The sequence below is a fragment of the Palaemon carinicauda genome, chromosome 21 (assembly GCF_036898095.1).
Source record: "Palaemon carinicauda isolate YSFRI2023 chromosome 21, ASM3689809v2, whole genome shotgun sequence".
NCBI classification, from domain to species: Eukaryota; Metazoa; Arthropoda; class Malacostraca; order Decapoda; family Palaemonidae; genus Palaemon; species Palaemon carinicauda.
In genome coordinates this window covers 16270297-16293785 of record NC_090745.1, presented here as the reverse complement: position 1 = coordinate 16293785, position 23489 = coordinate 16270297, and the positions used below count along the sequence as shown (strand labels likewise).

The 23489-nt window shown below is 46.1% G+C and overlaps 1 protein-coding gene across 2 annotated transcripts in view; it reads right to left on the bottom strand.

The window, feature by feature from the left end:
- Nucleotides 1–23489, bottom strand: part of LOC137615189 (dynamin-binding protein-like) — a 228203-nt gene that overhangs the window by 191811 nt on the left and 12903 nt on the right. For both annotated transcript variants that reach the window (XM_068344831.1, XM_068344832.1), the window contains exons 2-3: nucleotides 17307–17450; nucleotides 16971–17148 (exon numbers count right to left, since the gene is read on the bottom strand). In XM_068344831.1, the coding sequence (XP_068200932.1) occupies nucleotides 16971–17148; nucleotides 17307–17396 (268 nt within the window). In that variant the 5' untranslated portion in view covers nucleotides 17397–17450. The remainder of the gene's footprint in view (nucleotides 1–16970; nucleotides 17149–17306; nucleotides 17451–23489) is intronic.

Genomic DNA, 23489 nt, shown 5'->3' with positions numbered 1-23489 from the left:
CTGGATTGTCCGTTACCGAGTGGAGACTTGTGTAGGATCCGTCACCTCTGGAGACTGTGTCTGGCGACATACTCGGGGACGAAACTGAACATTGCCTTTCACCCTTCCCATTAATGGGCGATGTCGAAATAGAGACCATGATGTTCCTTGACTCATATGGCTGCTGTCAGAGTGTGTAGGAACATTGTCTTCTTCAACCAGGTGAAAATTTGTTGCCTGGTGAAGTGGAACATAAGGTCTCTTTACAGACAGGAGAATTTGAACCATGTTCCGAGAGGAAGGTCTCAATTCCAACTGGGGAAAGGCAACTTGTAAGTCCGTATGAGTTAGGAAAGGTCTAGCGATGAGAGGATGTCCCTTCCTTTCAGTTTGAAGGTGAAGGCTCAAGGTTGGTGATCGTCTTTACCTGTTGAAAATGAAAAGGGGGTCTTTTCCTCTTGCATATACTCGAGGATTCCACTATTGCTGGAATAGAGGTATCGAGTGGAGAGAGATACTTTCCCGTGACACCAACCACACAAAACGTTGTACTGCCTGGTAGACTGATGCTGAGAAATTCCTCAGATATCTAGACAACCTTTTCGCAACTTATTGCGAAAAGCCTCTGTGAGAGAGGAGGTACTGGGTAGTCTCCAGGCGTACAATCATAGCAAAGCTATAGCTTGTGGTAGGTGTCGAAGTGTGGTTGTCTGTGATGTGGAGAGGGTTCTCTTGGAGACTATTAGGAGCTGCAGAAGGTTTGGAAACCATTCTGCGTAATGCCATGGGGAGCTATGAGAGTCCTTGAGAGGCTGACCGATGTTCTAGCCTTCTTGAGTGCCCTTCTCCTGATAAAACAGGGACGAGACATAAACGCCATTGTTGTACCCACCGTTGTTGGCCTTTTTCTTGCCAGAGAGCCTTGAGGTCTAGGGCTGGGGAGCAACGGCAGCCTGAGGTTCAGGGGCATTGCAAACAGATCCCTAGTTGGAGGACCCCGTAAAGTCTGGACTTTGTCAGCTACAAGGTGATCCAAAGACTATTCGGTATACCTTATCTGATATGCTGTGCACAGATTGTCGGCAAGCACATTCCTCTAGTCTGAAATGAAGTGGGCTGATAGTGGCACCAAACGGACTTTGGTCCATCTTAGTATTTATACTGTTAGATGGGAAGAGGCTGCGAGCAAGTTCCTTCTTGCTTGTCGATGTGAGCCTCTATGTGGTGTGTGGTGTTGTCGCCCATCACATCACTGAGTGGTCCGTTAGGAACCGATGAGGCTATTGAAGGACCGGAAAGTTGGCCTTCATCTCTTAAGAGATTCAAGTGAAGGTACTTTCGGACTCTGTCCAGGGGGGCTGAGGTCGTGTGGTGCAGCACAATGGTCCCTCCTCTCTTCTTTTGATGTGTTCTAAGCACAGCATCAAGTCCGAGGGGTGGGGAAGGATGAGAAGGTTATACCCCTCCATAGATTTTCGACTGACACCCATCCCTTGAGGTTCGTCCAAATTTCTGGTCCCATGGGGGTCAGAATGTCTAGGGGATCGAGGGCTTGATTCCAATCGGACTCAAGTCACTCTGGGCTGGGAGTTCTCGTTTTGAGAAAGTTTTGTGGAGATTGGTATCTAGAATCATTCCCAGATACACCAGTCTTCTGAGAGGGAAGTAGGACAGATTTCCACAGGTTTACCTTGATCACTGAATCTTGGTAAAAAAAAGACTTTAGAAGTTCCGGTGCTAATGCAAGGTTGCCACAGAGTCTGCTAAGGTCAGACAGTCGTCCAGAAACGGAGGAGACAGAAGCCGATCCTGTGAGACCAGGATGGGTGTAGTGGAAAGACCGAAGCACAGTGCCCTGAACTGGTGTTTCTCGTTTGTCTAGACTGAATCCTCAATCCCTCCTAGATGGATGGTTTGGGCCTGGAAGTATGTGTCCTTTAGGTCCAGTGTGCAAATGAAGACCTGAGGTTTTAGCTCTTGTCCAAACTCCAACATGGTGTGGACATCGACCCAAAGGGACATCTTGCAGATCCTTTCGCATGGGAGATTGTTGACGCGATACCATGTGTAAGGATTCTTCCCTGAGAGAGAATTCCTTTAACTGATAGAAGGAAGGCAACGCTTAACCCTACTATAACCCCTGATGGGATTGATGCTATTACTTAGAGTAGAATCAGTCTGGTGTGTGTTAATCAATGGTTAACAGTTGGGTATCATGGTTACTGGGCAGTTGGAGAGTGCTCGCACGTAGTCCCCTGTCGACAAGCTGCTGATGAGGGGTCGATTGTTTGCCGATCACTTTAGTGGATTGGTGTGATGGCGAACGGCCAGTAGCGAGAAGTGTGTTGTATACCTTCTGATCTAGGGAACCACGGGCAGAGGTTGACTAGTAAGTCCGAGTCACGAACTGCTGGCGAATTGTCGATGATCGGTGAATCGGCGGTCTGTGAGCCGAAGATGGTAACTGACAGGCAGATGAAGGCTGTCTGGTCAGTCAGCCAAGGTAGGTTGGCAATAAATGAGTAGGCAATCTGCTTTGAGAGCCCTGAGAGAAGGCAGAATGGTTTAATGATAGTCAGTTGGTGATGGTAAGCCATTGATGATCAGCAATCGATCGCGGATCGGTGATCGGTGAGCTAGAGATCAGCAAGCTGACTATGGTCCCTCCTGGATGGTCAGCGATCAGCAAGCTGACGATGGGCTGGTCAGAGATCAGCGAGCTGAGTTCGATGATCAAAGAAAGATGAGCTGCCCATTGGTGATCTAGTGATCAGCAAGCTGATGACTGGTTATTGACTAGCAATCGATGATCTGCACGCTAGCAATCGGAGATCGTTAGTCATTGGAGGAACTAGAGGTCAATGATCAGAGCTGAGCTAACAATTGGCGATCTGGTGATTGGCGAGCTAGCAATCAGCAAACAGTGATCTGGCGATCAGTCTGTTGATGCTTTCTTGTTTGCTGACGGTGGTACTGTCAAGAAAAAACTTCAGAAGAGACAGGGACCAAGGATTCCCCGTTTTGATTCCCCTTGGAAGATGGAATCTTCGTGATCTTGAATCCTTTTGTGAAGCCTCTTTCCTCTTTTCCCGGAGGCCATGTTATGCCTTTGTGGGGAGAGGAATGGGGCAATGGTGACCTGTCCAAAAAGTTTTATTCTTTTTGCCTATTGCACAAGTGTGCAGGAAAATACTGGAGTGATGGCACACAGGATGATGATGGTGCTCAGTTTCTGCTGAAGCGCAGTTTTCGGTGAATGCGCAGAAGAGCGCTGGAGAGCAAGCAAGCACTGGTGCGCAGGTGAGCGCTGGCTCTTTGGCAAGAGCTGGCGCATTGGCGAGCACTGGATCTGCGAGCACTGGCTCTTTGTCAAGAGCTGTTCCATTGGATCTGAGACTACAACTGCAAAGGAGAGCGCTGGTCTGAGAGCACAGAAGAACGCTGGCTCTTTGTGAAGAGTTGGCGCATTGGCGAGCACTGGATCTGAACTAAGAGCGCAAGTGAGCAGGAGAGTGCTGGATCTGAGAGCACAGGTGAGCGCTGGCACGCAGTAAGGCACTGTGTAGGGTTTTGTGCAGTCTCCCTAGAATGCGCAGAAGCATGTGACTAGTTGCGCAAGGGCGGGTGCATGGGCACGCGATTCCATGGCACGCACGAGTAAGAAGGCTGGCGCGCGCACGGAAGACAGCTGGCGAGCGTGCACGGAAGACTACTGGCGCGCGTGCGCGAAGACTACTGGCGCGCGTGCGCGAAGACTGCTGGCGCGTGTGCGCGAAGACTGCTGGCGCGCGTGCAGGGAAGAACACTGGCGCGCGTGCGCGAAGACTGCTGGCGCGCGTGCAGGGAAGAACACTGGCGCAGGGAAGAGCGCTGGCGCGGGGAAGAGTGCTGGCGCGGGGAAGAGTGCTGGCGCTCGGATGACTGCTGAACGCTGTTGAGCAGAGATTGTTGGTGAGCAGGTGCAGGAGAGAGCTGGCGCGCAGGCGAACACTGGTGCGCAGAGATCATTGGCAGGCGGTAGAGCGCCGGCGCGTAGGACAACGATGGCGCGCACGCGCGAAAGACTGCCGGAAGCAATGGTGTGCATGAGAATGCTGGCGCGCATGAGAGCGCGGACGTGTAGGAGAGCACTGGCGCGCAGGTGCAGGAGAGCGCTGGCGCGCAGGTGCAGGAAAGTGCTGGCGTGCAGGTGCAGAAGATCGTTGGCTGGCAGGAACGATCCACAGAAGAGTCCAGGACCGAAGTCCAAGGACTAACTACAGCGTAAGGTTGCGCTGGTAGGTCGGCAGGTCAGCTGGCAGGACGATTAGGAACTGGGATGTGCCCTTTGGAAGGGCAAACATCCACCGATGGCGACTGTGAAAGGTCCACAGAAGAGTCCAGGACCGAAGTTCAAGGACTAAGCTGCAGCGCAAGGTTGCCCTGGTAGGTCGGCAGGCCACCTGGCTGTAGCGCAAGGTTGCGCTGGTAGGTCAGCTGGTAGAACTGATGATGCCTATGAGGGCCGGTGGATCAGCAAGCTGACCTTTAGCACTAGCGATCCTGCAAAGAGGAGTCTCTATGAGTGGCCCCTCTCGCGAACAAGAGAGGTGATCACTTCGCAGGAGAGACTTGCCTAAGACTATGGTCCGCCCCAGAAAGAAGAGAGACTCAGCAATGGGGGAGTGTAGACTAGGCGAAGACAGCAACAGCAGTCGGAGTCTGTGAAGTGATTAAGATGCAGGTAGTTCTCCCTCAGAAGGGGAAACAACCTTTCCTCGAAAATGAAGTGCTGATCAGGTGTTGCCACAGGCATACTTCTGAGAGAAAGGATTACGCCCATGAGGGCCGGTGGATCAGCAAGCTGACCTTCAGCAGTAGCAATGCTCCGAAGAGGAGTCTCTATGAGTGGCCCCTCTCGCGAACGAGAGGGGTGATCACTTTGCAGGAGAGACTTTCCTAAGACTATGCTCCGCTCCCAAAGAAAGAGAGCCTCAGCAAGGGGGGAGAGTAGTCTAGGCGAAGGCAGCAACAGCAGTCGGAGACGATGAGGTGATTGAGATGTGGGAAGTTCTTCCTCGGAAGGGAGAAACAACCTCACACCTGGGGAAGAAACTCTCTTTCGGACGGGAAAGTTGTGCAACCCCTGGAGGCAAACCTTCTGGTAGCGTTCTAAGATGATCTGAAGTGATGATCATGTTGTCACGGGCGTACTTCTAAGAGAAGGGATGACGCCCATGATGACGTCCTCTGTGGGACGGCAGTGATAGCACATTCCCCAGGCATGAACAGAACAGCTCTGCTTCGTCGGCACTCCTTATCGAACGAAGAAAACTGCATAACTGAGGAAAAATAAATAAATTATGTAACAAAAAATTCCCAAGGAACGAACTTCGAAGAGGACCACCGAGGGAACAAACATAAAATAAGTATTGCGCCCTCCCTTCTCCAGTCAAAATCCACGGGAGAAGGGGGAGCGGAGAGTAACTGTAATAAAAACAAGAATTACAATTATTTAAATCAGCTAAAAATATTCACTAATAGTAAGAACCACTGATCCTCCGAGGGGAAGTGTTTACCACGAAGAAGCTGAAAAGTTAAAATTATAAACAATTATAATTTCACTAAAATAATTGAGAAAAACAATCGGAAGCGCAACCTAACCCACAAAGGGGAAAGGTGCTCCCCCCGTTAGTACACCTGTTGGAGGCCCATGAAAGGTGAACGGCCTAGAGAAGAGAAAAACCATAGTCAGTCTCTGAGAGGCCACACTCCCTTCGCTCAGTAATCAATGTTTCCCGTAGGAAAACGGAAAAGGCGAAGACAACAGTTGAATGAGGAGGGACCAAACGATGACGATTCCCCTGCGGCGGCCGAGTCAACGGTTATGTGCCGATGGGAAGACAGATGGACCAGGTAGGGAGAGGTTGTTCCCCACAAAGGGAAGTGTCCTGGCCTTGCACAAGTGTCATAAGAACCTGTTATATATGTATCACACGCACCGCACAAACACTGTAAAGGAAACTTACAACATTTCTATACATATATATATACATAAACATTAAGAATGTTTTCATATATAAATATATATATATATATATATATATATATATATATATATATATATATATATATATATATATACATATATACACACATAAGAAAAAGTAAGTTAAAAGACAAAAATTAATGGCAGTCCAGAATAGCCGAGGAGGAAGAGCGGAAACAACCGCTCTCCATCCGAGCCGAAAGTAAAGTGAGCTAAATCACTGGTGTGTGAGTGGGAGTGGGAGTGGTAGCAAGCTAACCCCCCTACCTTCTGCTAACTAGCAGTGTGGGTAGTTAACCCTCGCTAAATTTTAATGGCTCGTCATTTCAGCTTCGCCGAAAGTAATACCTCTAATAAATATGGAGTTTTTATGATAAAACAAAGGTTTATGAATACTTACCTGGCAGTTATATATAAATAGCTTAGTCTCTGACGTTCGGCAGAATTTTTCAAAAATCGCGGCAACCGCCTTGTGGTGGTTGTGCGGTTAGGTGGTTAACAACCCTTACAGGGTGGTACTTAGAATCATTCCCGTTTTCTGTTCTTCAGATTATCTATGCCCGACCTGTCTCCTGAGGGGAGGTGGACGGGCCTTAAAATATATATATAACTGCCAGGTAAGTATTCATAAAACTTTGTTTTATCATAAAGATGTTGAAAAAAGTTAAACTTTTTTCACTTTGTTCTTTTTAACTTTTGAGTGTAGTGTCCACCCTTTATGGTCCTTGATTTTCTACTTTGCTTGTTTCAAAATTCTAAGTTTCTTTTCTGTTTTTGGGAAAAGTTTAAATTGTTTATAATGGTTAGTTCGTGTTCTTGCTTTGGAGACTCGTTCAGTTTCAGTATGTTATACTTTAAGTTTGTGAAAGCATCAATAGTTTGCAACCATAAAATTCCTCCTTTAAAGTGATAATTTAATACTAGAGTTTTGAGACTGAACGAAAACCTTTAATTCACCTCAAAAGTTTACTTCTAGTCCCAGCGTTTGAAGACGGCAGTGCATTTTCCCTCAGCAGCTGAGAAGGGCATGTCAACTCTTCACTAATATTTTTCACCAATCCAGCGTAAATTTTAATATGGAGCATTAAGTGACTAGTGTGACCGTTGGTCGAGGATGATCCTGCTTGGAAGTGCGAGCACTTGGATTACTTCTTGAGGCTACTATACCATGGAGTTGCATCGATTTTTTAATTAACAACGACAGCTGCAATTGACCTAGAGAGGCTTGCTTAGAGTGGAGGTAAGTTGCAAACCACATTGATGCTTGTGCCTTGTAAATTTCACTCGAGTTACTCCTTCACTTTGAATGAATTGTCTCCTTAACCTGAACAATAAAATATCATCCAAAGGACCAACCATATTGTTTTCATTTGAAATTTAGAATTTATTGCCGGTTTAACTACTTATATTTGTGAAGTGTCTTGTTTTATTCTACTCGTTCGAGTTCATATTTGCTTCATGCATTTATTATATCAACTGGCAGTTAAATAGTTTTGTTGATATATTTTCGTATATTTGCTCTCTATTAAGAGAGCGTATTTATGACATATTTATAGATCCTGAGGACTTTTCTGGTATTGGGGGTTGTTAGTGAGGTCGCATCATCGGTCTTCATAAGGACGGATACCTCGCTTAAATACCAAGAAGCAATAAGACCATCTACGATCCTGAGCCATTTTCTTTAATACATATTTCAGTGATAGTTCTGTTTATGTAAAATAAATATTTGAATTCGCTCTTGATTATAATTTATTGCCATTGATAATTTTTTAAACCTCCAGTATTTTGAAAAAAAGACTCCATTTTTATGAATAGAACTTACCTGGCAGTTATATATATAGCTGATTCACACATTTGGAGGAGGGTGACAGACAGTGAACATCGTTGGGAAAACAACAAAAAGTTGTAGGAGAAAAAACACCTTGATTCCTTACCTGCTAAGGTAACTGACTTCAAAGGTTCTTGCCTCTTGAGTTGCTTTCCCTTAGGAGTGTCAGCCAGGAGTGGACCTGTCATGCTGAAAAAACTCAGTCGAGTCTGTCAACGGGGTGAGACCAACAATATGACTAGACTTCAGAACTACCTTCGACCCTTATATTAAAAACTGCAACCTTAATAAAACTAACCACCTAACCTTGCAGAATAGATATACAGTAGGGTCCCGAATTATGCGTGTTCGAATTATGCAATTCCCCATTTATACGGTCGGTAGTTTAAAAAAAAAAAAAATGTTTCTGCAAAGCTGTTCAAAGTCTGCAAGTCAAGCACTACAAAATAAATCAAATCTATTGTCTTTTTTGGTATATTGGTAGCCCTAAATACAGTGCTTGATAATAAATGTTACCAAACGATATTTATCTTACATTTTATTAACATAATATAATAAATAGCCTCTTAAAGGATAAAATCCCATATCAACAATGAAATCAACTTTTAACTATGCAAATCCAGCTGACAAAATGTAAACAGAATTGTTGGGCATTCTCGGCAATCTTTATCTTTCTCTAACCTTTCGATAATTTTAATGGTATTGTTAATGAAGGTATATTCAAGCATTATTTTTATTTTGTATAGAATATATAAAAGCTTTAGTTTTCCCTGTGGGTATTCAAGGTTTTCACACGTAGGCTGGGTTCGTTTATCGTCAGTGAATAGCGTAAATTTCGGTAACAAGTCGGCAATATTTTGTCATCTTCTAAACAGTATAGACTTGCTTTACAATGATTTGTTTTGTATAGTACAAGGTGTAATTATAAAATCCTCTCTCCAAGAGAGAGACTCAAATCTCTCTCTCTCTCTCTCTCTCTCTCTCTCTCTCTCTCTCTCTCTCTCTCTCTCTCTCTCTCTCTGTATGTGTAAAAAATAAAATCTTAGTTCACATATTACAACCTGAGTTTAAGAATGAAATTATCATGACTATTACTAGTTGCGGTGATCATTTCCTCACTTCAAGTGGTACAAGAAACAAAAACATGGCATTCGATTACAATAGCTGATTCTCTCTCTCTCTCTCTCTCTCTCTCTCTCTCTCTCTCTCTCTCTCTCTCTCTCTCTCTCTCTCTCTCTCCCCGGTGTTATACAATACCTACATATACTGTGGATGAAGAACCCAAAATAGGTTTTATTAAAAAGCATCAATTAAATATAAAACAAAAAATTTATACTGAGTATAAATCCATTTCAATCGTAGCTTAAAATATGACATCCGATTTCGTCAGCAAACCACTATTTTTAGGAAATTTCACTTTATTCTAGAAAATTGCTACTATTTAAATAGTTAATTGTGCTTTAAGAAAATCCTGTACTTTTGTTTTAAATTTCGGAAATGTTTTATAAATCGAGTACTGCTGTCTTATTTTTGTTCAACTTTTGGCTGTGATCAGATCAGCTGATGGCTAGCTCTCGCTCTCAAGAATATGAGCGTACGAATACAATAACAAAGCATTGTTTATACCATTTCTTAACTTATTCAAACCATCTATACAGTTAATATTACACAAGCACCAATGTCTTATAACCTATCATATTTATTGTTTATTACATTTAAAACCATCTCTCTCTCTCTCTCTCTCTCTCTCTCTCTCTCTCTCTCTCTCTCTCTCTAGGATACCTTTCGCTACCCCCCTCATTTCTTACCTCTCTCTATCTCTCTAACAAAGGTAATCTTTATTGTTTCACAAAGTTCAGTTTTATTATAAATCAAGCATGATTCAATTTTCCTTACTTCTCCAATCTCGCACCTTCTCTATCATATCGAACGTTCTAGCGGTAACCTAATTGTTCGATGACTTTAAAAACCGGCCTAGGACTTTCTTCTTCTTTTACCTTTTTTTCCAAATGGTTCCATAATTGAGGTGGGTACAAGTTGACTTATAACTGCAGCTAAGAAAAGTATTTTGGATATGGAAAGGACAATTATCTTTCGTAACAGTTTAGAATTATCGTAAATTACCATACTGTTAATAGCGGCTCTTTGTTATTGCTGATAAACGTATGAAAAAAAGTTTTCCTGCTTTGCTACGATTTTAGGAATTTATATGGATAGGGTAAGTAAAATATTTGTAATAACATAATGTTTACTAAATGCTTTTAATATCAATAGTTATCACTTTGATCATGTGTGTTTAATGCGTTCGTTTGTTTATTATGATCGAAGATGGAGCGTACAGTAAACAAATGGAAGGCTTCCGTTTCAGGCGGCGTCATAAAGGAAAATGTTTTTTCATTTATTTCGAAGTTCTAAAAAAAATTAAGTAGAACAACATTGGTAATAACAAAATCATCATATAAAACTAACCTATACAAAGATGTGTAAATGCGTTCGTTTCTTCGTTATGATCAGAGATAAACGTAAACAAAACAATGGTCGTCATTTTTCATTGTGCTTTTTGGCGTGTTTAGGAAACTTGTGATATGAAATCTTTATTTTGATAATTTAGGATTTTCAATGATACAACAAAAGCTACTCTATACAGTGATGGTTTTGCTATTCACAAGTTGTCTTATACAATAGATATGACAAACATTAAAATTTGTCTGTATTTTGGGTCCTGTTATAACGAGAAATATACGGTGTTTACACACATCCTGGTTGTAACTTTAACCTTTTTTTCAAGTTATTAGAACTTTAAAGTATATCAAATGTTTGATTTATTTACAAAAACAATTTGATAGTATAAAATAATACAGTATAGTATATAGAAAGTATCAGAAATGGGTGGTAAACACGTTTGAATAGGCAAGTTGCTGGTTGCCATGGCCCAAATGTAATTATTTCTGTTAGTTGTGTGTTTCGAAATATGCGATTTTCCATTTATACGAGGTCATTGATCGACCCAATTCTCGCATAATTCGGGACCCTACTGTACACTATCTATCTAGACTAAGGGAACTGTACCACAAGTCCACGTCCTCAGACAACCATTAAAAAACACCAACCCACACACAGGTATACGAAAACTAAGGTTGAGGGGAGGTAGTAATTCCTTTGCCTAATACAGAAGCCGTAGCTACGAATGGGCCCAAGGTATAACATCTCTCATAATCCGCTCTCACCTCTCTGAGGTAATGAGAGGCGAACACCGAGTTGCTTCTCCAGAACGTAGCATCCATAATTTGCCTAACTGATATGTTTTTACGATATGCCAGCGAAGTAGCAAAGGCTCTCACTTCGTGAGCCCGCACTTTTAAAAGGCCGAAGTGCTCTTCCTCACACAAGAGGTGAGCTTCCCTTATAGTCTCCCTCAGGAAAAAAGACAAAGCGTTCTTTGAAAGGGGTTTTTGCGGATCTTTCACTGAGCACCATAAGGAGCTAGATGAGCCTCTCACATTCTTAGTGAGAGACAAGTAAGCTTTAAGGGCTCAAACTGGACAGAGGAGCCTCTCCTGCTCTTGACCCACTAGATTAGTGAGGTTAGGGACCTCAAAAGTCCTCGGCCAGGGTTTTGAAGGGTTCTTGTTCTTGGCGAGGAAGTCCATCCTTAAAGCACAAACCGCTCCATTCTGATTGAAGCCCACTTGTTTTTCAATTGCATGAACCTCACTGACCCTTTTAGCTGTGGCTAGGGCCATCAGGAAGAGGGTTTTCTTTGTTACATCTCTAAGAGAAGCTTGTGAGATGGGTTCGAACTTCTTGGTGCAAAGAAACTTCAGAACCACATCCAGGTTCCAAGAAGGGGGCTTTAACTGAACCTGTTTAGTTGTCTCAAAAGACTTCACGAGGTCTTGCAAGTCCTTATTTTGAGACAAATCTAAGCCTCTATGCCTACAGACCGTTGAGCGCATACTTCTATACCCTTGGATCGTGGATACTGCCAGATTAGCATCCTGTCTGAGGTATAACAAAAAATCAGCAATCTGACTCACAGAGGTAGTGGATGAGGAAACTTTGTGCTGCCTACACCAAGCTCTAAAAGTCTCCCACTTAGATTGGTAGACCCTCTATGAAGAGACCCTCCTCACTCTGGCGATAGCTTTTGCAGCTTGCGCCGAAAATCCTCTCGCTCTGACAAGCTTCTCGATAGTCTGAAGGCAGTCAGTTTGAGAGCGAGGGGGTTCTGATGATACCTCACGAGGTGGGGTTGTTTGAGAAGCTTTGGATTTGCAGGAAGGCTTCTTGGGAAGTCCATCAACATGTCTACCACTTCTGTGAACCATTCTCTCGTTGGCCAGAATGGAGCTACTAGGATCATTCGTCCCGAATCTAGGAGAGCGAATTTCCTGACGACCAGATTGATGATCTTGAACGGGGGAAAGGCATATGTGTCCATCCCCGTTCAATCCATCAAAAAGGCGTCCATCGCTATTGCCTCCTTGTCCTGAACTAGTGAGCAATAGTTGGGGATCCTCTTGTTCTGGTTGGAGGCGAAAAGATCTATTAAACGTCTCCCCCACAGCTTCCAGAGACTCTGACAGACCTGCTGGTTGAGGGTCCATTCTGTGGGAAGGACTTGCCCTTTCCTGCTGAGCATGTCTGCCCTTACATTCCTCTGTCCCTGTACGAATCTTGTCAGCAGTTCTACCTGGTTCTCCTTCGACCATAGAAGGAGCTCCCTTGCTGTTTCGAACAGAGACAGAGAATGAGTCCCCCCTCAATTCCTGATGTACACTAGAGCTGTGGTGTTGTCCGAGTTGACCTCCACAATCTTCCCTGACACAGTCTTTGAAGGTCTTTAGCCCTAACAGAATGGCCATCAACTCATTCCTGTTGATGTGTCATCCGAACTGACTCTTTTCCCAAGAGCCTGAGACTTCCTTGCTTCCTAGTGTTGCTCCCCAACCTGACTCTGACGCATCTGAGAACAACACTAGGTCTGGGTTCTTCTTGTACAGGGAGATCCCTTCCCCTAACAAAGCTGGATCCAGCCACCACATCAGATGATCCTTGACCTCTGCTGGAATAGGGAAGGAAAAGGAGTCTTCCTGTGTCTTCCTGTTCCACACCTTTGATAGGAAGTGTTGAAGAGGTCTTAGGTGGAGTCTCCCCAAAGAGACAAACTGTTCAAGTGAGGAGAGAGTTCCCAGTAAACTCATCCACTCCTTCGCTGAGCACTTCTGTTTCTTCAGGAATCCTCGGACCTTCTCGAGGCACTTGGTCTGCCTTTCCTGGGAGGGAGAAGCCCGAAAAAGAACTGAATTCAGAACTATCCCCAAATAGAGAATAGTCTGATTCGGCTCGGTCTGAGATTTCTCCCTGTTGATGACAAGACCCAGGTCTTGAGCTATCATGAACGTCTTTTGTAGGTCCACCAGACATTTTTCTTTCGATTGTGAACGTATCAGCCAATCGTCCAGATAAAAGGATACCCTTATCCCCTCTTGATGCAGCCAGCCTGCCACGTTCACCATTATCCTGGTGAAGACTTGAGGAGCCGTGCTGAGACCGAAGCAAAGCGCCTTGAACTGGAAGCACTTGCCCTGGATCACAAATCTCAGGTACTTCCTCGAAGCCGGATGGATGGGGACGTGAAAATAAGCGTCCTGCAAATCGAGAGACACCATCCAACCCCTGGTCGTACTGCTGCAAGCACAGACTGAGTCGTCTCCATGGGGAACTTTGTTTTCTCCACGAAGACGTTCAGAGAGCTGACATCCAGGACGGGCCTCCATCCACCCGAGGTCTTGGGTACCAGAAACAGGCGATTGTAAAAGCCTGAGGAGGAAAGGTCTAGAACTGGTTCTATCGCTCCCTTGTCCAACATCTGGTCGACCAGATCCAGAAAAGCCTTCCGTTTCTCTGCATCTGCGTACTGCACTACTAAGGCTAGAGGTGTATCTGAAGAGGAGGATTCTTCAAAAGGGGGATCTTGTATCCTTCCTTGATGACTGAGAGGGACCAGGTGTCCGCCCCTCTTCTCTTCCAAGACTGCCAAAAACGTGACAGTCTTACCCCTATTGTTGTCTGGAGGACTTGCACTTCATTTCTTGGAGCGAGATCTAAACGAACCTCTGTTCGTCCTTGCTCCTGACTCCTGTCTTCTTCCTCTAAAGTCAGATCTCGAAGGAGCCCTGCCTCGAAAGGGCTGTTGGAATTTCCTCTCCTCCCTCTCCAGAGACGAAGGAGCGACTGTCAAAGGCTTCTGAGCTGAGCGCGATAAGAGGTCTTGGGTGGCCTTTTGCGCAAGAGAAAGCATAATATCTCTGACAAGGGCCTCAGGAAAGAGATGTTGCGACAGGGGGGCGTAAAGGAGCTCAGACTTCTGCGCAACAGTCACAGATCTCGAAGCAAAGGAGCATAGCAGGGCCCTCTTCTTCAAGACTCCTGCTGAAAAAAGGGAAGCCAACTCATTAGCTCCATCCCTAGGAGCTTTATCCATACAAGACATGATAGTCGTTAGGTCTTGTGTTCATTCCATTTGCTCAGTCTTCCTGGCCAGAGTCCCTAGAGACCAGCCCAAAAAGCTAAAAACCTCAAAGGCTCTAAAAATCCCTTTGACAAGGTGATCAAGTTCCGACATTGACCACATAACTTTGGCCGAGTTGAGTGCATGCCTTCTGGCAGAGTCCACAATGCCAGAGAAGTTACTCTAGGAGGAGGCAGGCACTCCCAGACCCAGAGGCTCCCCAGTCTCGTACCACATGCCAGCCTTCGAAGCAAGACGACCTGGTGGAAAAGAGAAGGTGGTCTTAACCGCTTGTCTCCGTTCTTTCATCCAATCGTCTATCTTAGCGAGAGCCTTCTTAGCAGAAATAGAGAGCTTCATCTTGATGAAGGCCGACTGTTTCTTGGCCTTCTTCCTGCTAAAATGCGATTGAGAAGAACGAAGAGCAGAAGGTTGAAACTCCTCCCCATACAGTACAAGGAGGGAGCGAGAGAGAACCTTGTAGTCGCCAGCAGCGTCAGCAGGTTTGTCTTCGTCTTCTGAAACATCATTGAGATCCTGTCCCACCTCTACTACAGTCTTTGTTCGGGAAGAAGGCTCCCCTGAATCCAAAATAGAAAAATCGTAGGATTCGTCCTGTAGGAGAGGGCTGCAAGCAGCCTGACACCAAGCGTAGGTGTCGTCCTGGCGCGTGAGTCGGAAGCGTCCTGGCGACGAGAGAAGGAGGCGTCCTTACGCCGAGAGCTGCCATCGTCCTGGTGGCGAGAAGCAGTATCGTCCTGAAGAAGCAGGCTGGGATCGTCCTGGCGCCGAGAGAGAGAGGCGGAATCATCCTGGCATCGAGAGTGAGAGGCGGAGGAGTCCTGGCGTCGAGAGCGAGAGCTGTAATCGTCCTGGCGACGAGAAGAGGCATCTTCCTGGAGAAGCAGGCAGGAATCTTCCTGGCGTCGAGAGAGAGGCGGAATTGTCCTGGCGCCGAGAGCTAGAGACGGAATCGTCCTGGAGGCGGGCAGATGAGGAAGCAGTGCGGTGTCGTGTCTTTGACGAAGCGCGCAAAGGTTCCTTAGGCGAGGAACTCCGTTCCCTCTTAGGAGCTGACTTCTTGACGGATAACGAATCGTCTTTACGTCTGTCGGACTGGGAGTGAGGGCGGCTAAAAGCTTGTACTAAGGAGAAGAGCTGCTCCTGCATAACTGACATGAACGACTTAGCGACTTCTGCGGGATCCTGCAGTTCCGAAGGAGACGGCTGTCGAATAACACTGGTGGAAGGAGAAGGATCTTCCTCTGCTCTATCCCGACTCTCGGCTCTTGATTTCGTCCTCTTCACAGGCACGGTATCCAAATCGTCCTCCGAAGGACAAGGTTCGTGGCTACTAGAACCGGGAGAGTGAGAACGAGACTGTTCCTCTCGGTTCCACCTCCTCTTCGTCGGTCTCGAAGCCTCATACTTCCATTTGCGTCTGGGAGAGGGATTCGGGGAAGAAACCATCACATCCGACACACCTTTTCCGTGGCGGTCAAGAGCAGCCTCGGAATTTGCAACAGGACTGCCCGAGGCGACGGCTGACCGAGGTTACGTATCTCTCACCCCCTTTCGGTCGTCGACGTACCTTCTCAATTGGTCCTGGGAGCTTGGTAGAGGTCTAGACCTAGGGTAATGACAGGTTTGGTCAGTCGCCACCTCCACTGCACTTTCAAAAGCACTAACTTCACTTTCACTTGGCTTACCTTTAAAGGCCGCAAGTTGATCTTTAATGGCCTTCAACTCGGCAGCCATCCTGGCGTACCGAGGGTCATCCGCAGATATGGATCCTGTAGAAGGGGCAGGAGTTACTACCTCAGGGGAAGGATCAACTTCCAAAGAGGAATTAATTAAAGGTTCAATAGATAAATCAAGACTAGGTTTGCTAGCAGACTTAGATTTAGATCTAGAAGTTCTCCTTACTCCATCAAGCTCTAATTTGCGCACATAGCGCTTCATAGCTAACCAATCCTTCCCATTCAAAACCTCACATTCTTTGCACCTATTATTCAGTGCAAACTCAAAACCCCTGCAACCCAAACAAACAGTGCGAGGGTCTACCGACACTTTCGATAACCTCACCTTGCATTCTTCATTCGCACACACAAGAAAATGAAGCTTCTCACTCATATTAATCAAAAACCAAAATCACAGAATAAACAGAAACACGACTGCCAAATCCCCAAATCAGTGTACAGTACTTCACCAAAAAGAAGTCCGGTACAGCGACACAGGGAAAGCGAAAAGAAAAACTCAAATGGTGGACCAACGGTGTTGTCGATCCAGCCGGCAGAGATGATCTGAAGAACAGAAAACGGGAATGATTCCAAGTACCACCCTGTAAGGGTTGTTAACCACCTAACCGCACAACCACCACAAGGCAGTTGCCGCGATTTTTAAAAAAATCTGCCGAACGTCAGAGACTAAGCTATATATACATATAACTGCCAGGTAAGTTCTATTCATAAAAAGCGTGGTTTGTATTCCAGTTATGGAACAACTGAGCTTCTAGGGAAGAACCAATATGAACATCATGGGAGATTCATAGAAATAAACCTGCATGAATTGATACAAATTTTCAAGTAACCAAAACATCCTAAACAATAAGGGACACAAACCTCTAGCAAAGCCAAGATCTCCTGCCTGAGCTGGATGAAAATCAGCTGCAGCAACAAAAACTGGACAACCAACAGGATGTTTTGGAGGATCTACTGTAACTAAGACACTGGAGGGGACACGACCCACCCCGCCCCCACCCTCAGCTTCCACCCAGTGACGATCAACCACTGAATGTATCTGTAAATTAATGGTGAATATATTACAGAAAATTGAAGTTATTAAGATCAAAATTAACTACAGTACTGTAAAATTACAATTGCCAAACATTTATAATTCACAAAACACAAATCAAAAGTAATCTCTAACCTACAGATTAGAAATATACTGTATTTTACCTGTAAAATATCATTTTTGTATACATTAATTTCCTCAGGCAGTAGACCAGTAAAATCTGAAATGCATCGGCAAATATCACCCGTCTTCATTCTGCTTCAATGTCGTTATCATAAAAAACTGTGGTCATACTGTGTGAATCAAATCTGAAACAAAAAAATATGCCATATCAGAAACCCAACCATCAGCAAAACTCATTAATGATTCTTAAAGCTGCGCAAATAAAAACAATTGTCTTAGGAAATTTACTGCAACAACCAAAGATTGACAAGGTTAGGCTTATTAAAAATCACCATCAACACCTGTTCATTGCAGACCTAATAAAAACTTTAGGAAATATGACAAAATTGGAGGTAATATGTATTTTTCCCTAACTAATACAAACCTGTAGTTATTTATAGTGGATTATCTTTCGGCAAAGCTGGAAGGTAGCCATTAGACTAAAAGTGTGAGGTAGCAAACCTGCCTAACAACTTGAGTGGGTAGGCAGGGGTTGGCTGGGGAGTACCCAGCAGCCTATACTCTCACAGATGTGAGCTACATCACTTTTTGATGGCAGGCAGGACTTACTGAGGACAGGTGATGGCGGGCCAATTTATATAAATGACTACAGGTTTGTATTAGTTAGGGAAAAATACAAGTTATCTGCGAATTTGTCATTTGTTCCCATACAAACAAACATAATAAATTCAGAGATAATTTGCATTTTTCCTAACATTAAAAACCTTTGCTATTTAATAGGGGTATTACTTTTGGCGAAGCTGAAAGGACGAGCCATCAAAATTTAGCGAGGGTTAACTAGCATCCCGCTAGTTAGTGGGGGGGGGGAGCTAGGAGTAGCAGCTTGCTACCAATCCCACTCACACACATGTGACTGAGCTCACTTTGCTTGGAGGTAGGACTTAAAGGGGGGACAGGGTTGGCGGGCAAGTATGTTTAAATAGCTAAGGTTTGTATTGTTAGGAAAAATACAAATTACCTCCGAATTTGTCATTTTTTCCGCAACTGGAATACAAACCAACGCTATTTAATAGGGGGTGACTCACCTATTAGGAGGGTGGATGTCCCTGCCAATCTGGCTTTTTGGCCTTACCCAGGGCTACTCCTTATTGTGCAGAGATTAGAATGACAATAGGGAGACCCTAACACCTCACTAAACCTGCTAAGCATGGTCTGCAGCCTACGCAAGGTGTGTGGTGAGAAGCTATCAATGTGACTGTCAAGGTATAGGTTATTCTGAGACTTGCAGGGAATAACCAATGAGACAGAGACATTCCTAATACCACCTCACCAGGGTATGGGGACGCAACAGTATTGGGACAATACTAGGATACACAAGGGAGCAATCGTTTCCCTGCAGAGGTTTGAAGTTAGCTTGTGCTGAGGACCCAGGATGGTGATTTTCCTAAGAGAGAGGAGAATGAAGAAAGGGAAAGAGCCAGACTTTCCCTTTCATTCACTCAGACTAAAACCCAGGTAACCAATGCCCTCAACCTCCTGCTACTTGTCCATTAAGGAGCTTGATGTACTACACCAGCTCTTGTGCATCCATCACAGGACAGATAGAAAACGTATCGAGGTTCCTGTGTGTCACGCATTGCAGGTAGTGGGCGGTGAACATAGTTTGGAGTTTTTCACACCCCCACTTGCAATATCTGCGTCACAGAGTAGTTCTCCTTGCAGGCCAGAGACGTAGCTACGGAGGATCATGATTCAGAGAAAGGTCAGTGAATCTGCGAATCCATGCAGAGATTGTGTTTCCCGTGATCCTCCTCTTGTTTCTGACCGTGCTGACAATCATTGAGGGTGCTCTGGGCCAAGCTGGTGCTGATCCCTTGAGATAGCACCTCAATCTTCATACTGGGGATAGTAACAGATGACTGGAACACCAATTACAAAGCGGAGACTCCTTATCCAGAAGGAGTCGAATCTAGGTTCCAAAACCTGGATTCTGAGTTTCGCCAACATGCTCAGGGACAAAGCTGAAGCTTACCTCTACCAATCCTCTTGAATGGGCGATGTAGCACAAAAGACCATGAAGTTCACTAACTCGTTTGGCTGAGGCCAAGGCAAGTAGGAACACTGTCTTCCTGGTTAGAAGGTAAACTGTAGCCTGTCATGATGGTTCGTACAGGAATCCTTCAAAGAACCAAAGAACTCGAACCACGTGCCATGGGGGAGGTCTAACTTCTGACTGAGGGCAAGTAAGTTCACAACTAAGTATGAGGCTGGAAGTTCTAAAAATGAGGAAATGCCCATTCCTTTCAGTTTAAAGGCGAGACTCAAGGTTGAGCGATAGCCTTAAACCGTTGAAACCAAAAGATGCATTTCCTCCCTCAATACACGAGAAATTCCACCATTGCTGGAATAGTGGTATTGAATGGAGTGAGACCCCTTCCGCGGTATTAACCACAGAAGACGTTCCACTTCGCCTGGTAGAATGAAGTTGATGACTTTCACAACTATTCAGGCATCCCCTTTCGCGACTTGTTGCGAAAAAACCTCTCAGAGAGAGTAGATGCTGGATAGTCTCCAGGCATGAAGGCGTAGCGAAACTACTGCCTTGTAGAAAAGTTGACATGGTTGTTTGAGTAGATTGTGTCGTGGAAGAAGTTCTATTAGGGGCTTCGTCAGGAGCAGCAGAAGGTCCGGGAACCATTCCGTGTGATGCCATAGCGGAGCTATGAGGGTCCTTGAAAGATTGCCGATGTTCTGGTCTTGTTGAGTAATATTCTCATCAGACAGAATGGTGGGAATGCGACACGCCGATGTTGTCCCACCGTTGTAGGAATGCATCTTGCCAGAGAGCCTTGGGATCTGGGACTGGGGAGCAGTCCAGCGGGAGCCTCTAAACTTCAGGGCCGTAGCGAAGTTCGGACTTTGTTGGCTACTAGATGATCCAGACCATTCGGAACCTACTATCAGCGATGCTCTTCTCAGATCATCGGCGAGCACATTCCTCTTGCTAGGAATAAAGCGAGCTGATAGTGGGACCAAGTGGACTTCTGCCCATCTCATCTCAGTATCTCTATTGCTAGATGGGATAAGGGTTCTGAAACAGTACCTCTTTGCTCCCTAATGTAAGCTACAGTACTACCATGGTGTTGTCGCTCATCACCACCTGGTGGAACTCTTGATGGGCCAGAAAAACGGCATTCATCTACAGTAGATTAATGTGAAGGTACTATTCGGACTCTGCCCAAAGGTCTGCGGCCTTGTGGTGCCGCACTTGGGACCCCCACCCTTCTTTTGATGCGTCCGAGAACAGCATCAAATCAGGAGGAACGACAAGAAGATCAACACCCTTCAGCAGATTCTCGTCTGCCAGCCACCATTCGAGATACGTCTTTTCCTCTGATCTCATGGGAATCAGAATATCCGGGGAATCAAAAGCCTGATTCCAATTGGACTTCAGACACAACTGGAGAGATTGAATCCTGAGGCGACCAATGGGAACTAGATGAGCCAAGGATGATAGATGTCCGAGGAGACAGCCCCTTTTGGGCTGAGATATCTTCTCGTTTGAGGAAACGCCTTGCTATCCTCTCTGATGGGTAGGCTTTATAATGTTTGGTGTCTAATACCATGCCCAGGTATACCAGTCTTTGAGTGGAAAGCAGGGAAGACTTCTCAAGATTACCATGATCCCCAGAGCTTGGCAAAGTCTCAGAAGTTTGTCTCGGTGCAGAAGAAGGGTTGCCAACGAGTCTGCTAGGATTAGCCAGTCATCCAGGTAATGAAGGAGACAGATGTCGAACCGTATGTTAAGGAGTTTATAAAAAGGTTTGAAGAGCTTTATTTGATTATGCAAGTTCCAACTTCCTAACCAATACCATCCTCTTATGCATTAATACCAACAGCTCTGGGTCAAGTTAAGAAGCTGGGTTATAAGGTTCCAGCGCACCCATACACTGGTCAGGTATGGACCTAGCACCCTAGACCCCTGCACTACTGTAGGGCCTGACGATCACTTGCCTTAGCCAGAAGGAGAGAGTGTTCTTGGAGACTGGCTTCTTCACAGTCCCGAGAAAAATGAACAGACTCTTGATCTCGGGACGAAGTCTAGCTGTCCTCTCTAAATACAGTACAGCCATACTGCCCTGACAGGGCACAGCAGCAAGTCCCTCAGGTTGTCCGAGCGAGGGATAGCTGGCACTGAGAACCCTTCAACTTTGGGGTCCCAAGCAGCTGGATTCTGAGTCTTGGCTACGAAGGAGGGTAAGAATCTGAAGGTAGTTTCTCGCCAGCCCTTCGAGTGTGAGATCTCGTACGACAGGCCATGAATCTCATCTACTCTTCGCTGATGCCAGAGCTAAATGAAAGACTGCCTTGAGGGTGAGCTCCTTGTCTAGAAAGTCTTTTAGAGGCTCGAAGGGAGGTTCCGAAAGCATCTTCAGTACCCTAGCCACATCCCCCTGGGCACTCTAGCGGCTTGGGGGGAACACAACTGTGCGAAGATCTTGATGAGCGTCGAGATATATCTGGAGGCACCTAGGTCTAGGTCCTTCAGGAGGAAGACTTGGGATGGAAGTGCCCACTTCGTCCCTGAGATAGACCAGGAAGTCTGCTATCTTGTGAATGGAGGCCCCTAACGGCCTGATGTTCTTCGAGGAGCACCCCTTAGAAAAGGTAGCCCACTACGCCTGGTACACCTCGACTGACGAACGCCTCAGGTACCCTGACATCCTTGATGCCGTCCTCGACGGAAATCCTTCCTTTCTCAGGAGACGCTCGATAACCTCCACGCGCGAAGGCAGAGGGACCGAGGGTTTTCGTGGAACCTCTGGAAGTGAGGCTGCTGGAGAAGGTCTGGTCTGTCTGGAAGTGGCCCAGGTGGAAGGCGTGCCAGTTCCTTTAGATCCACGAACCCCTCTCTCTCTCTGGCCACCAGGGCGCTACCAAAGTAACCCACAGGTTGGCCATCCGCCTTACCCTGTGAGGACCTGTCTGAGCATCATGAAGGGCGGGAAGTCGTTAACGTCGAGGTTGCCCCAAGGGTGTTGGAAGGCATCCTCGAACGCTGCTGCTGGATCTGGCACAGGAAAACAAAACACGGGGAGCTGTGCGTTTAGTCTTGTGGCGAAGAGGTCTATCACCAGCTAGCCCCACTTCAGGAAGAGGGTTTTGATCACTTCTGGGTGTAGGGACCACTCGGGCCCTACCACTTGACCCATCCTGCGGAGGATGTCGGCCAGGACGTTCCTCTTCCCTGGAGAGCACCTGGCTGAAAAATTGATTTGTTCCACTTCGGCCCATTTTAGGAACTCCACCGTGACACTGCACCGTTTCTTCGACTTCAGTCCTCCTTGATTTTTCACATAGGCCACCACCGTGGAATTGCCGCACACCGGAGCCACGGTGCTTCCCCGGGGTAGATGGAAGAACTCTGGTCACACCCTTTGTACGGTGCTCATCTCCAGCACGTTTATGTGCAGGTTCGTCTCCTCGACTTCCCATTTACCTTTTGCCATTTTGTCGAGAGGATGGGCACCCCAGCCCTCCTTGGTTGCGTCCGAGAACAGGAGCATCTCCAGAGGGTCGGCTGCGAAGGGCATTCCCTTGAGGGTGTTCGTTCTGACGCGCCACCACTCCAGGACTTCCTTCGTCTCCGGGGACACCAGTACTATCTTGTGCGGGGAGTCCTATCAGTCTTTGCCAGTCCCTGGCTCTCCTGGGCTGGCCCGACAGGAAGGGCCAGAGTATCTGTTTCAGGTTGTCCAGTCTCTCCGCGGAAGGGAAGGCCCTCGCCAACCGGGAGTCTAGGACCAACCCTAGGTAGGTCATCCTGTCATCCTGGTGGAGGGTATCAGCTGGGACTTCTCCAGGTTGATTATGATACTCAAGACGTTACAGAACTGCAGGAGCTTCGCGCCTTGTTCCCTCAGTACTTCCTCTGAGGCTGAAAGCAACAACCAGTCATCTAGGTACCGAATCTGGCGGACGCCCTGTTCGTGCGCCCAGTCTGAAACTGTTGCAAAGACCCTCGTGAAGCCCTGAGAAATGTTGACAGTCCGAAGCATAAGGTTTTGAACTGCAACGTTTGGGTACTCCATTTTACACTTAGAAACTTCCTGCAGGAAGGATGGACAGGGACCTGGAAGTAGACATCTTAGAGGCCTATGGACTTCATGAAGTCCTCCTCCTTCAAGGCCGCTAGGACCGACTTCGGAGTGTCCATCTTGAAG